This window comes from Ceraceosorus guamensis (assembly GCF_003144195.1).
Source record: "Ceraceosorus guamensis strain MCA 4658 unplaced genomic scaffold IE81scaffold_59, whole genome shotgun sequence".
Taxonomy (NCBI): domain Eukaryota; kingdom Fungi; phylum Basidiomycota; class Exobasidiomycetes; order Ceraceosorales; family Ceraceosoraceae; genus Ceraceosorus; species Ceraceosorus guamensis.
This window is the reverse complement of record NW_020290054.1, coordinates 92,850-107,362: the sequence shown is the minus strand read 5'-3', so window position 1 is coordinate 107,362 and position 14,513 is coordinate 92,850. Positions and strand designations below refer to the sequence as shown.

The 14,513-nt window shown below is 56.0% G+C and overlaps 5 protein-coding genes across 5 annotated transcripts; 3 read left to right on the top strand and 2 right to left on the bottom strand.

The window, feature by feature from the left end:
* Positions 1-40: 40 nt before the first annotated feature.
* IE81DRAFT_325329 (P-loop containing nucleoside triphosphate hydrolase protein) lies at positions 41-1,104 on the top strand. Its single transcript, XM_025514481.1, has one exon. It carries the CDS (start codon positions 49-51, stop codon positions 1,024-1,026), a length of 978 nt encoding a protein of 325 aa, XP_025367883.1. The 5' UTR covers positions 41-48; the 3' UTR covers positions 1,027-1,104.
* A 59-nt stretch (positions 1,105-1,163) lies between these two features.
* IE81DRAFT_325328 (hypothetical protein) lies at positions 1,164-3,006 on the bottom strand. Its single transcript, XM_025514480.1, has 3 exons — positions 2,237-3,006; positions 1,831-2,050; positions 1,164-1,697 (listed from the first exon to the last, which is right to left on the bottom strand). The coding sequence occupies exons 1-3, from the start codon at positions 2,698-2,700 to the stop codon at positions 1,488-1,490; spliced, it is 894 nt and encodes a 297-aa protein (XP_025367882.1). The 5' UTR covers positions 2,701-3,006; the 3' UTR covers positions 1,164-1,487.
* Positions 3,007-3,544: 538 nt separating this feature from the next.
* Positions 3,545-5,311, top strand: IE81DRAFT_349013 (hypothetical protein; the record flags this gene model as incomplete). The annotated part of the gene is made up of 4 exons (XM_025516333.1): positions 3,545-4,046; positions 4,196-4,450; positions 4,551-4,719; positions 4,804-5,311. The coding sequence occupies 4 exons, from the start codon at positions 3,545-3,547 to the stop codon at positions 5,309-5,311; spliced, it is 1,434 nt and encodes a 477-aa protein (XP_025367881.1).
* Positions 5,312-9,516: 4,205 nt separating this feature from the next.
* IE81DRAFT_206129 (hypothetical protein) lies at positions 9,517-12,686 on the top strand. Its single transcript, XM_025510932.1, has 4 exons — positions 9,517-9,845; positions 9,932-10,098; positions 10,164-10,579; positions 10,657-12,686. Exons 1-4 carry the CDS (start codon positions 9,720-9,722, stop codon positions 12,582-12,584), a joined length of 2,637 nt encoding a protein of 878 aa, XP_025367880.1. The 5' UTR covers positions 9,517-9,719; the 3' UTR covers positions 12,585-12,686.
* A 111-nt stretch (positions 12,687-12,797) lies between these two features.
* IE81DRAFT_206042 (hypothetical protein) lies at positions 12,798-13,941 on the bottom strand. Its single transcript, XM_025510930.1, has 2 exons — positions 12,922-13,941; positions 12,798-12,822 (listed from the first exon to the last, which is right to left on the bottom strand). Exon 1 carries the CDS (start codon positions 13,818-13,820, stop codon positions 13,110-13,112), a length of 711 nt encoding a protein of 236 aa, XP_025367879.1. The 5' UTR covers positions 13,821-13,941; the 3' UTR covers positions 12,798-12,822; positions 12,922-13,109.
* Positions 13,942-14,513: the final 572 nt, after the last annotated feature.

Sequence of the window (14,513 nt, the reverse complement as noted above, 5' to 3'; positions counted from 1 at the left end):
CCCCCCCCCCTTTGTGCGCTCGCTCGCTCGCGCCTGCAGACGGCGATCATGGACATCGACATTTGCGGACCTTCCATCCCTCTGATCATGGGTCTGGCATCGCACAGCGTGCACAGCAGCGCGTCAGGCTGGCAACCCGCATACGTATCCGATAATCTGTGCGCCATGTCCATCGGCTTCCTACTCCCATCCGCTTCCTCAGCCGTGATCTGGCGAGGTCCAAAGAAGAACGCATTGATCAAACAATTTCTGTTGGATGTGGATTGGACTGGCGGTTTGTACGACGAGGAGGAGGAAGAGGAGGAGGAAGATGATTTGGTGCGCGTCGATGGGCAAGCGGAGAAAGAGGGACGATTGGATTATATGCTCATCGATACGCCACCCGGAACGTCGGACGAGCACTTGTCCATCGTTTCGCTCTTGCAACCCAGCGGATTGCAAGGTGCGATCCTGCTGACGACGCCTCAAGAAGTCTCTTTGCAGGATGTTCGAAAGGAGATTTCGTTTTGCAGAAAAGTCGACTTGCCGATCCTGGGCGTGGTGGAGAACATGGCGGGATTCGTGTGTCCTGCTTGTCATGGCGCATCCGACGTCTTTTACCCCTCTACCGGCGGAGCAAAGGCCCTGTGCGAAGAGCTGAGTTTGAGATTCTTGGGCAGCGTGCCGCTCGACCCTAGGATTGGGAGATGCTGCGATGAGGGCGAAAGCTTTGTGGATGCTTTTCCTGAGAGCCCAGCTGCAAAGGCTTATCTGGACATTATCGCGCGTGAGTGGTCTTGCCAGCAAATGTTTTTTCTCCAATTGCATTTTTGGGTTGTGGGGGGGTTCAACCCTCCGCGGAATAGGCTCTTGCTTCGTTGCGAAGAAGTACGGCGAAGAGAAGACGCTCACCCGCTACAACTCCTTCTCTCCCTCTCCCCCCTTTCCCCCAAATTTTTCTCCCGAACTTTTTCTTCGATTCGAACACCTTCGCCTCGGACGCAGAAATCCAAGAGCTTTGTCCTTGATCGACGCGCGCCTTTTTAGCGCGGCTCTCGATCGAGAGAGCACCTACTCGGCTCGGTGCCGGACCACTCCTCCTTTGCGCACTGCTTCAGACCTGCTATCTCCATCACACGTGTACAACATCATGCTCTACAGGACCCATCCCCCCCCCCCACCCGCCGAGAGCGGCGAGGGACTTGCAAATAGCATATCCACATCATCCCTCTCCTTGTTGATCCTTCGACTGTTTGCATGTCGCGAGCAGGTGAAAAATGTTCAAGTTTTACGATTGCAAGCCGGGGAGGGGTAAGGGGAGGAAGTTCTATTTGCAGAGCAGGAAGAGTGCAAGTTCTCTGCGCATCAAACCCAGCTGCCTCGACATTCCCACTTCAACGTGAGCGCGGCTTCAAAAGTGTTTGTTTCGGGGAAACTTTCTTGCCTTTGAAACCCTTTCAACTTTCTTCCCCTTTTGAATTCGCAGTTTGGGCCTCATTTTTTTGGCCCTACGAAATCGTCTCCGCCCTTCTTTTGAAAGCGGCAATCATATCCCCCGCCATGCTCCTGCACACATTGCCAGCAACGAGCGCGTGCAGAGGATTGTGAAATGCGAAAGAGACTTGAAAATCCACCCTTGTGCGGGAAGGATCGGTGGGAAGAGGGGTAAAGGTCCAACGTGTGTGCAGGTGCTCGAACAGGTCTGATTGAGCTGTTGCCTATTGGCGCGTGCGGGGGAGTAGAGAAGCAAGTGTGAGTGCCTTTTCGTGTTGCTTGCTTGCTTGCTTGCTTGCTCGCTCGCTCGCGTGCGAAAAGACAACCCCACTCCATTGCCCTTCCTACACAACTCACCTCGACGCTCTTCTCCGGCACACTAACGACTCTACTAGTGTAGCTCTCCGAGAATCCCTTGAAGCCGATGGATAATTGGGCCAAGAAAGCTTTGGAATTGGGCGGATCACGTGCCGAGGAGGTGCTGGGACCGAGGATGGTGGAAGATGTGCAAAAGGGCAGGTAGGAGGAGTAGGAAGGCACATCTTCTACGAGGGCATGAAGCGTTTTGGCGGTGTACCTATGGAGCGTCGGCCGGGAGAGGGGGGGGGGGGGGCAGAAGATGCATCGCGTGAGGGGGGCAAGCAGGATGCCAAGGGGTGGAGGAGAGTGTTCGAGCATATTTCAGTGTAGCTCTACGCACACCAGAGCGGTGTCGAGATGGTCCGGGGCCATGCGTGGGCGACTTCTGCTCTGCCCTACTCACGGAAGGACGATGGATTCGCTCACAGTCTCTGTTCCTTCGGGTCCTGCTCTATTCCCAGCCCCGTCCCCAGCCTTTTGATGCCCACGTCCCCGTGTCTGTGCAAAAGGCGATAATTGCGACAGGTCTGGTAATCTGAAGCATCTGCTTTGACAAGCTCTTCCTGACCGGAAGAGGTGCGCAGTGCGGGCTGAATTGAGATTATGGATGGAAGGGGAGCAGAAGGGAGAGCGGGATGAGGCGAGAGCATGGGTGCGAAGAGTATGCCGATGAGATTCATGAAAGCCTCTTCTACTGCTTGAGTTTGCGCATCCCGAAGACGGGCGGGGGAGGGAGCGGGAGTGGTGGGAGGAGAGGAGGGGTGCACGTGCGCATGCGCATGCGTGTAAAGCTGAACTCTGACTGATTGCACTCGGACCGGCCATGCTTGCCATTCTGCACGCCAGATCGGCCATGGTCACGGCCATGTTCAACGTGATTGTCAGCCAGCTAGCTGACTGATCAGCGAGTGAGCGTAGAGCGTCGGCTCCTGTCTGATATGAGCATGTATGCGCCCACGCTAGCCTTGCCTTGCCTCGCCTTGCCTAGCCTAGCTTTTGCTGTAGTCGAAGCCTTGCCATGCGACAAAGGGGCGAGGAAGCGAGGAGGTATGCGGAAGCTTTGGTCGCTGCTGATGGGTCTGGATGTTGCTCGCGAGTCGAGCGCGAAGAGCTGTGTGCGTGAGGAATGAATGTGAATGAATGAATGAATGAATGAATGAATGACGACTGCTCGTTGATTGCGAACTCGTGACTTGGGAGGTCGAAGAATTTGAATTGTGAATCCTGAACCTTGAATGCATCAATCAGCTCAGCAGCGGCGTGGTCATCATGTTCCATTCAAATCACGAATTCTTGATTCAGATTGATCGATCGATTCTTGATTCTGGCGCGTACGTGCGTGGAGGTTCGTCTGCCTGCCTGCCTGCCTGCCTGCTTGCTTGCTTGCTTGCTTCGCGCGCGCGCGCGTGATTGATCAGCTGCATGCCCATGCACGCACGCCCTGCTTGATTGACTTCGCCGCTCTCGATTCGTCATTCTTGATTTGAATCAAAGTCGTGAGTCACACAACACTCGTGACTCTTTGAGTGGGGGGTCCGTATCAAGAAGTCTGAGTGCAAGCTGCATTCAATTGTGATTCACGATTGCCTGTCTTTGCGGGCGGCTCACGAATGCTCTGCTCCTCCGTACAGAGTCGAGTCTAGTGTCAAGCGTCAACAGAATCGACGATCCATCAAGAGGAGCGCAGCTCCATCACAACCACGTGAATCCAATGGCGAAGAAACGCATCAAGAAGAAGCAGAGGGCTAGAAAGTTGGCGGCAGAGGCTGCTGCCAAGAAGCAAGCGTTGGAGAAGAAGGAGGAGGTGCTTCGCTTAGAGGCCAAACGGGCGAGGGATTTGGCGCTGGCTAGCCTGTTGAGCAGGCGGCAGAGGCTGGGAGGGCAAGCCGAGGGACTGGCTGAAGGAGAGAGAAAAGAGGAGCAGGCGCAACGGGGTGCGCGGATAAGTGCGGTGCCGGGTCGTGAGGAGGCGGAGCCACAGGTGCTGGAGCAGGAGCAGCAGGAGCAGCAGGAGCAGCAGGAGCAGCAGGAGCAGCAGGAGCAGCAGGAGCAGCAGGAGCAGCAGGAGCAGCAGGAGCAGCAGGAGCAGGTCGTCGATGAGGCCGATCAGACTTTCGGGGACGAGACGGTGGATGCTGTCAAACGCGCAGAATTGCCCGATGATGATCACATCATCAAGCGGTCATCCGACGTTCCTCCATCTCTGAAAAAGTGTGAGTCAGGTTGTCTTCTTCCACGGACCTCCCTGTGTCTCTCTGTCTCTCTCTCTCTCTTCCCCTCTCTCTCTCTTGTGCTTCTTCTCTCGGAACCGCGCTGATTCGCTCGCATACACACCCATCCTCGCTCGCTCGCGGACGTACAGATTGGCAAAATAGACATCATCTATTCTCCCTGTTCGATGAGGGACATGGTATTCACTTGGACAGCGAGAGCTGGTACAGCGTCACTCCGGAAGCTATCGCTTCTCGCGTCGCTCATAGATGCATCACTTCCATCATTGCTCATCGACACGAGCGATTGGCCCAAGTAGAGGTGCTGGATGGCGATGTCACGGTGCTAGATGCGTTTGCGGGAGCGGGTGGAAATAGCATAGCTTTCGCTAGAGCTGGCATGCGAGGTGAGCTTAGGTTCAATTTGTCCGTCGTAATTGGACAAGCAGCCTGGTTCCAGCATCAGCATCTGACACGTGTCTCCATTCTTCCTCTGTCTCTTGTCAGTGACGGCCGTCGATATTTCAGCGAGCAAGCTCGCATTGCTCAAGCACAATGCCCTTGTGTACGGGCAAGAGGTGGCGGATCGAATAGAGACCAAGTGTGCAGACTTCTTTGATTATGCGCAAGGATGCCTTGGCGGCGATGGGCGGTTGGCTGTAGAGGGATACGACGCGTGAGTGTGCGCAAGTCTCTGATCCGATCTGCTCCTCACTGGCGCTCGCTGACTAACTTGGACGCGTCTTGCGGATCACTCCAGCGTCTTCTTGTCGCCTCCCTGGGGCGGCGTAGATTACCTCAAGCTGTCCACTAGCTCACCAGCGGACTCGACGTCCGCGGTCAGCCAAGCACCCAGGTACGATTACTACCCATTGCAATCCATCTGCGCGCCGCACGGGCTCGAGAAGATGATCAAGTGCGCATCCAAATTGGATCGCAACGAGCAAAACAATATTGTCCTTTTCCTCCCACGCAACACATCCCTCTGCGACCTGTTCGACCTCGCCCAACGAGCGCTACGAGCCACTGACAACGCCGACGACGATGACGAAGATGCTGGTGCTCTTTCTCAACACTTTTTGCCAATGTCCTTTTCGAGCGTCAAGGATAGTAGGCAGAGCGCCAATGTCTCAGAGAGAAAGATGGACGTGGAAGAACAGTGGATGGGTTGGAAGTTGAAGGGAATCACGGTTTATCTCGGAAGACTCGCTAGCTCGTGGGAAGAACCCTTTAGGGAGGACTATGGATGGTTCGAACATCAAGAATGAGACGAGCGTCGCGCTATGCCTTTGGGGGAAGAAAAGAGGGGGGGAGAGCTGATCGCTTGGACCTCCAAGATGAGCGCGGCAGAATCAATGCCCACAGTGGTGAGGCTTTGTAGTAGTACGTATCACGTTGATCAAGCCTGCCCGACTGGCCTGGACAATCGAGACCTTGACTTGAACTGGGACCGGCAATTGTTGGAGCGTTGACACGCTCAGCGCACGGCCAGCAATATACACGCGCGCAAATTCCAACTCAGCCGGACGATGCGAGAGGCTCAGGAGACGAGCAGGCCAAGACTTTGATTGCGCACGCCCGCGGGCGACAGCGCTTATCGCTTGGCGGTGACGACCAAGGACGGTCTGACAGGAAACCTTTCGCAGCATCTTCCCCGTCCGGTCTCGACGTGGAATCCGGTAGCGCTTCGGTACGTGTCCGACCTGCGCCACTTTACCCATGAGCTGCTTCCTCGCTGCTCTACATTGTCAGCACGACTTTGACGATTCGGCTTTTGGTACGTCTTTGCATTAGATTCGCATGCATCGACGTGCCCAGGATGCCTACGTACTCTACACTACTCAACCCGGCACGTACAGCAGCGTGAGCCAATCTCATTTGGATGCCAAATTGCGCTTTACGGTATGAGTTTGTATTTTCATGCTACACTGCACCGTCACTTATCCTCTGGTCCACAATGCCGGCACTACGTAAAGCTGAGCCGCCAGGTACACTACTAGCAAGATCGAGCGGGCGTATCCTACCTAACCACGACCATACAAGGTTGGTGTGGGATGAATGCAAGGTCGATTCGAGCCTGGAAATTTTGCTTTCATAATTGGGCCGAAGAATCTCTAATTTGCATGCTCTATACCGTAGATGACCCTCATCCGGTTGCCCATCGACCTTTCCGGACTTTGGTACTTGTGGCCGCAGCACGCTCGTACAAGCCGAGCCGAACCGAACCGAATCGCATGACGTGGCCGTGCGTGCACCTGCGGTGCGGGAGGGTTAAACACACAACACATCTTGATAGCAGGCGTCTTTGGGATCACTTGATCATCGATCGCGAAGGCATGGACACACTTGCTCAAACTGGATATTTCACGTGGCTCACTTTGCGTATTGCAGATGAGGCGTGAGCTGATAGCTCATGTGGTGACCCAAGACATCTTCTCCAATTTCCTCTGTGAGCGTGTGTTTGCTAGCGTTCGGGAGATCGACTTGCAGCTTGATGAGTCTGTGTCAGCGAAGTCTGAATGTGCGTGCACCCCTACGCGCGAGGGATTCTTCTGCGAATGCTCGGACGGCGAGGGGCCTGAGCATTGATTGGACAATGCAGGATTCGCCGTCATGCCTCTGACGACTTCAGTTGCTCTCTGCTTGGAGCTGGGCGGCAAGGGTCTTGCAAACGAATCGCACAACTATCACGGCCCTTTGCGAGGTGCTCGCCCAGCTCCATTCCAAGAAAGCAAGCTACAGCCTCTCCGATGCGCTCGAAAAAGTCGGCTGGACGCCATGAAGTGCTGAGTCATGCAAAAAGCCGAGGGTTCGGTTCAGTGGCAGGATTTCAATTTCTGCGCTGTCATCAATCGATCCACTTGTTGAAGATTGAAGAAGACAGCTTTCCGTGCAGCGTAGAGAAACAGCCACCAACCAACAAGCAGGCTTTTGCCCAAAAGCGTGGATCCGTGTTTGCGGATCCGCGATGAACTTCAATGCGGGTATCGGGCCTGACGAAGCTCAAATCGGATGCTCTCATACGACGCTAGAGATTGGGCAGAATGGAGATGCAGCCGGACCCCCCTCGCCTAGTGTGCTTTCCTACATGCTAGCGCGAACCTCGGAAGCAAAGTGGCCAGCCCGCAAAGTGTCGTGTTTGTCCAAAGTCATCGTGCCTCCTGCGCGACTCTGACTCGTCACTGCTCGCTTCTTTGCTGGCTGGCGACTGTACTGTAGTCACAGTGGCAGCAAGCCGCGCGCCGCAAAGTGGAGAGGGGCCTCCGAATACTCATCAGAGCGTTAGCGGTGGTCTGAGTCGCTTGTGCGGCTGGCTAGTGGATGCTTGGGATTATGCCGGTCCTCATTTAGAAGGATATGGGCCCCCGGAGCTCGCAGCAATGGCAAATGGACCGCCGAGAGTGAGACATTGATTGGTCTCGCGAGCCTTAGCTGCTGTCACGACGGTCACTCGCTTGCCTAACGACTTGGTCTAGTGCGCTGTAATGCGCATACGCAGCATGTCCTTGCCGCTGCACCCCACTCGTCACAGATGACAGCCGAACAGGAGCAGGCGGAGGGAAAGGCATCGAATCACATGATGTTTGACTTCACGAGGTCGATCAGGGAAAAATCAAGTCAAGTGTGCGCGGCAGCTGATTGGCAGCGCGCATGACGCATCACGGACATTCAGGGCGATCGGGAGATGGGACATGCTTGGCTCTCTCTGCGTTGCGATCCCGAAAGCTGGTTGGTGCCAGTCTTGTGATTCGCATCGCATCGCATCCCTGGCGCTACTTACACTTACCGCTCGGATGGGGCACAACCGAGATCCAAGAGAGAGGCGTCGCGTTGACGGCACATTCGCGATCTGCCTCCGCCGAGCTTGGGCCCTTCCTTGCCCCGCTCGAAAGATTTGCATCCGTAGCGCGTGCCGTCTCGTTCTCTCAAATGTGATTGTGAAGCGTGAATGCAGCTCCGCCAGTCTGAGTCGTGAGTAGCAGGTCGCGAGAAGTCGATCAAAGCCCTTTGCTGGCGTGCTCGCGGCCGGGGTCACGACGCGTGACCCGCTTTAGAGTTTCGGCTACTGGCCAGCAGGCTGAGTTGGTCCGATCCGCTTTGCCTCTCGTTGCTTTCACCGCATGCCGTTTCGTCTCGTTGATTATGAACCGTGCGAAGGATTAGCATTCACATTGCATCACGATGCTGCTCTTGCAAGACGATCACGAATGCGCTGATCGCTCGTTGTCGAGTCGGCGACCTTGACGAAATGTGAAGTGGGCTCGGCTCTTCTCTTTCACGAAATAGAGAACGAGAACGAAGAGACAGGACTGGGGGACGGCCCAGCTTTGAGTCGGATTCACGATTGTCGCTGTCACAGTCACAACAGTCGCTGTCGCTGTAGCATCTCACTCACACCGATCAATAAGCATCCCACCCAGACCACGCTAACGCGTCGCGCGCGCATACGTTTGGCCACTCAAAAAAGACCCGAACGGCGGACTGCGAATCCGAGCGGCGGATGGCGGATGGCGGATGGCGGATGCGGTCGGTCGGTGGGTCGGCCCGCAGCAGACGTTAGACTGACCCTTTTTTCTTCTGTCAGCAAAGTTTCTGCATCTGCATGCTTTAGCGTCCGAAAAGGATGGCTTGCTTCTTTGGGTCCCGGTCTTGTCTCTTTGCTGCTGATGGCTGCCACGCCGTCCGCTGTCCGCTGTCCGCTGTCTGCTGCGAGCTGCACCTCTCTCTCTCTCCCACGCATTCGTGTATCATGCGTGCTGCATGAGCAAGCAGCAGCGGCAGCTGATGCTGACAATCGATAACTTTTCTGTGTGAATTTGGTGCTTTGATTCGGGCATTTGCGCTGACCGGAAGGACCGGATGTGAAAGTTGCTGCGTCCCGAACGCCGATGTGGCGGGCGGTGGGAGAGAGTGGCTACGCAGAGCACAGCAGTAGTTAGTAGTAGTAGTAGCAGTAACACTCACGACTCACTGACTCTTTGTTGTAGCGCCGAGAGAGAGGGGACTCCAGGCTAAGCTTCCGATCCTCGACATTCACCATTGAAATGAGCTGCAGCATCCTAGCTTTCGCTTGGCCATCAGATACGCTAGTGCGAGCATAGCGTGGTAAGCCTGCTTGCTCGAGTTCTCTGTGCCTGTCTTTGTGTGCAGGTGTGCTCCCCTTCGCGACTCTCGAGCATTTGGCTGATACGGCCTCTCGCCCAAGCTCTGTTGAAGCCGTCGATCGGAGCAGCGTAGTCTTCGCAAAGGTATGGCTTCCCATGCACATGCAGCACCTATGCGATGGCGTTCATGCCAAACACCAGCAGTGCGGTCACGATTGCACAAACAGATTTCCACCGCATTGCAGTTGGCTGAGGTCGACGATGAGCTAGCTGCCCGGTATCATCATCTCGATTGAGGGATGCTCGCAGACACGGACGTATATCAGCAGCTTTATCATCGACGAGACTTCCCGTCGCGCTCGAACCAACTTCTCCCTCCCATCTGTCCCAGTTGCTCTGCTTCCGACGTACGACCTTTCCCAGCCTGCTCTTACTATTTCGAGCCTCCACGCACGACGCCCTTGCGGTGCTTGCTACCTTTACTCCATTGGCAAGTTGCGCAGCAGGCCGACTCAAGAGGCTGTCACTGCCTGTCAGCAGCATCGATTGGGTCGTGGACTCGTAGCACAAGATGATGGGTCCATCTTTCGATGCTAACCTGCCCGAGGGTGTCATGCCGACGGGCAGCGTGGCAGAGGTGCGCGATTTTTTGCACGAACTCTTCCAGCCCACCGCTCCTACATATTTCTACATTCAGGTGAGGAATGAGCAGGCAAGAAGGGAGGCAAGCGCAATGACATTTCCAGTCAAAGTCCTGACGCGGCCTCTCGGTTCTTCTGGCAGCTTTACTTCGTCGTAGGCGCCATCCTGATCTTCTGCCTCATGGCATGGTCGGTCGTGCTCCGACGGTTGTACCGAGGCAAGGCCTGGTTTGTGCAATTTTACCCCACCCCTCAGGGCACCTTCCTCATTCCAAATGCGGTCATGGCGCTCTGCTCGTTCATCTTGTTGTGAGCTCCTGCTGCCATGAACGACAGGCAAGTCTGCACGCTGACCCATACCAATGTCCGTGCAGCTACGCTATCTGCTACAGCGCATACTGTTTGATCAACATTGGCTTTTACAGAGACGGGCACTATCAGCGACGTTTCTTCCTGTGGCGACAGATCGTATGGTACCCTTTGTGGGTCGCAGCATGGGCCTGCGCTTGGGGCACCTTGAGCGCTTTCCCTGACGCGCTAAGGATGCGAGGCAAAAGCACGGTCCAGCGGTACATTTTGAACCCTTGGCTCTTCAACGCAGTCGCTCTCGGAACACCATTCATCGTCCTGGCCACCATATTGATACCTTCTCTGCTCTGCAACAAACTGTACGACGAGCAGATCGGCAGGCGCGACGACTGGTTGCGCGCCGCAGCTGCCGCTGATGCAGGGACGAACCTCACTAACCTCGTGGCGGATGCCAAAGATATTTGGCTACAAGTGACCAAAGGTCAGTTGATCGCACGGGACCTTGACCACTTCGCACGTCAGACTGAAGGTCTTTACCCTCCCTCTCGACACCTGCAGCGTACTGGTACTACCAATTTACCATGATCACCTGGACCTGTTGGGCGTGCATCATCGTCGTCGTGTTCGTCCCCATCGGCTTTCACACGCTATACCGAATCAGACATCAGGTCAAGCTGGCCGACAGGAAAAGCGAGATGGTCAAGACTTTCTACCTCTTTCCAAGTCAAGACATACACACCGCTGTGGGCGCGGAACGAGCCCATCGTCAAGGACCTGCCCCGCCACTGAGCGCCGAGCCCGGCACGTTTTCTCCAGGATCTCCCTTCACCTCCGCCAGCAAGGCTGGCCAGGTCAAGTGGGGTAACGAAGATGATGCTGATGCGGATGCTGCTGGCGATGCAACTGCACGTGCCGCGAGCATCCCGTTGGAGGAACGTCGCATCGGGTCTGGTGAAGACGAGCTCATGCAAGCCCATCCGGATGTCATCGAGCAGCTGCGCGATGCGCCCCAAGAAACGACCACAATCCTCTACCCTGCATTGAAGCCCAAGAAGGGCGAAAAGAAGTTGAATCAAGTCGCGGCAGCTTCTAGAAGATGCGAACAGCTTAGGCTCATCTACAGAAACCTCGTACTGCAGTACTTGAGCATTGCTGGCGGTGCCACCACCTTTGCGTGCTCAGCTGGTATCTTGGCCGGAGGCACGTACGCAAGCGCGAGAGAGAACAGGATTGGCAGGAACCAAGTCATCGCGAATCTGCTCGCAGCCTGGGCAGCGTTCGTCTTCGGATCTGCAGTGCTTGTTGCTGTGACTTGGCGCAGCTTTGACCCCACCTTGACACTGCAGGAAGAGCGCACGGAAGAGGAAACGCGAAGAAGCGGCGATGCGACTGACTCTACCAGCAAGAAGCGGCGACGATCCAGCGCTTTCAATGCCAGACCTCGCTTCCTCGGCTTCAACTTTGGTGGTAGCAGTGCGAGCCGCTCGCAGTCTCAGGCTGAAAGGACGAGCACTTCAGCTGTACATCAAGCCTCGACGGCGACCACCTCTACCACTGCCGCACATGATAACGAGTCGTCCCAAAGTCCAAAGGACAGGGATCACAATGGCGTCTTCACGCCTTCGCGCACTCCCTCCACCCGACGAGTGTCTGGACTTTCCTCCCAGGACGACGCTACAACAATGGACAAGGATCGGCAGACCGAACCAAGCACCAGCGACGACAATTTGACGGCATCGGTGCCACCTGTACCACCCCTCCCTCAGCACATTGCGGAGCCAGAGACGAGCTCAAGACGCTCTTCCTTGGTTGGCGGTAGCCAAATTGTCAACAAGGCGCGCATGCTTAGGGGCGTGCCTGGCAAGATTCGATCGAGCATGCCCGCTGCTTCGCCACCGCCTTCCGCGTCTTTGCCCGCGTCTCCAGCTGACCTGGCAACTAGCTACTCACCAGGCCAGCAAGGGAGCCCTTCGCAGGGACAGGGCAACAGCGGTGGGGTCCATTTCGCAACGCCATACGGCATGATCAGCGGCGATACGCCACTTGCCGGTCTTGCCATCTCTGACGCATCACCTCCGAGCAGACCGCAGCGTGCCGCGACGGTCACATCGAGCCCCAGCCGCTCTCGCGTCGCTGAGACTGCGACCGCTGCAAACGCGTACTTGACGGGTCGAAGAGGCTCGGCCGGATCCGTCCGCTCTCCGCCCTCCCTTCAAGGCCAACAGAACACCACCCTCTTCTCTTCTTCTTCCGCCTCAACGCCATCATCTCCGCCTGCTGCTGCAGCCCTCGCGAATGGCTTGCAATCCCACGACTCGCAACTGAGACCGGCCTCGAGCTGGAGCACGCCTGGCGGTAATTCACCTTCTCCTGTTCCGGGAAGCAACCGCGATGTTTTAGAAGCTCGTCTTGCTTTCGGCACTGCTAATGGCCCTAGCAGATTTGGCGGCTGGAGAAGCGCCAGCCTTGCGAAGGAGGAGGAGTGAAGAGCTGCAAAGTGGTGAGAGAGAGAATACGGGTATTGTCGAAGCGGCACTTGGCACCTTCTGCGCATGACCCAGCCCGCCCCTGTAGTATTTGCCATGTCTACCACTGTACATCTAGCCATACATTGCAAAACGAATACCACTTGAATTCGAGCGAAGCGTGCTAAGGTTAGATCGGGTATTGATTGACCGTGCGATGGGGAAATGACGAAGGCTGCAGCTTTGAAGCACTTGACGTCTAAGTATCCCGCGACAGGTCAAAGAACAGCAGAAATGAGAGGCCGTGTGTATTGCGCCGTCGACAACGCAGCAACAGGACTCCAGGCAGCGGGCTCACTCAATAAGCTGCCAAGATCAAGTCCCTGTATTCCAGATTGGAGTAGGTACGTGAAACGACACGGCAGGATTCTTGGCAATTCGACGCGCTTAGAAGCATAGACTATGTGCACTGCTCCGGCAGACCGACGTTGCATAGCTTTCTGATCCAGAAGATTGTGGCAGATGCCGTCGCCTTGGGACACGAGATCACCGGCATGTCTGCAATGGAAAGTGGGCGGGAACAGGCCCCTTGGCGATTTGTTTTGCACGTTCACACGTGCTCTTCCTCGAGCCTTCTGGGTACATTGCGACTAGCCTCTTCGCCCCCCGGACCGATCTGCGGAAGGCTGAGACGCTCGCCCGGCCGGGAATGCAAGCCAGCAATGATACAACACGCTTGGGACTGGCGACTGGCGACCGATGGATGATGTGAGGTTGTTGTGCGCACGAAGATGAGCACGTACGATGCGCCAAGACCCAAGCCACGCGTCGGTGCTTCGAGGTCTGGCCGGGCATGCGCTCGCCCCTGCATCCGAGCAAGCTTCCTTGCGTGCGCGATGCAACGTCAAGTCGAGAGTGATGTTCCGCCTGCCTTGACATGAACTTTGCTTGGAGAAGGCCGCGCATGTAGTTCTTTGCAGGCAAATTGCGCCGAAGATCTTGGCAAGAGCTTCTTTCGGTCCCTCTCGAATGCTCCTCACGCTCTCTTACGGCAATGAATGAGACCGCGACCGCGCAAAAATGGCGAGACGAGGAATCTCCATTCACCGGTGAAGTGAGCACATGCTGGATTTGATCTCGCCGTGCGTTCCGCGACGCAACGGCGGTACCGTTGCAAGTCGTGAGGCCGCCGTTACCCTGGTTGCGAAAGGATGCACCACCCTCTCTTTCCCCCCCGTGCCAAGTCTTGATGCTCATACTGCCGCAGAGGACCTGGCGGTCTTGCTTTGAGCAACGAATATCCGGAGCTGCGTCAGTGAAGGTGCGGTCAGTAAGTCTTTAACCATTTTGGTGCGATCATCCTGATTGCAGCGTAAGCCTGTACGTGATTCGCGACCACCATCTTCACCCTTCGCTTCGTATCTCGACCCTTTCCTGAACACCTCGCCGTGAGCATCAGTCGCGAGTCAGTCATCTGCTCTTCTCCCATTCGGTCAACATTCACGACTCGTCATCAAATCCCGCGTGTGAACGGTAGCTGAACCTTTCCCAAAAACCTTGTTCTTTCAGCACCACATCGACTCCGCACTTGTCCTCACCCAATCGCGCTTTGCGATCTGAAACTTGTTGAGCAGATCGAGCGATCCATTGATTCATCATCGGTGCTATCTGCCTATACTGCTGCCGCGCCGCGCTCGTACGCACGCCACCTGCGCCGCTTCCGTCATCCGCCGAGCGCTTCCGGCAGGAGCACGGGCACGTGCTGCGCTCGCGCCTCCACCTCCAATTCCTTCCAGTTGCCAGCCTCATCTCAGTGACGCATCTTTGGCGATTCGCGCATTGTGCTTTCGGATTCATTTCGACGATTGATTCGCCGAAGCACACCACATCGATAGACAGGGGTCTTGCCGAACCCCAACATCCCAAGGCTGCTCGCCCTCTGCGATTTTG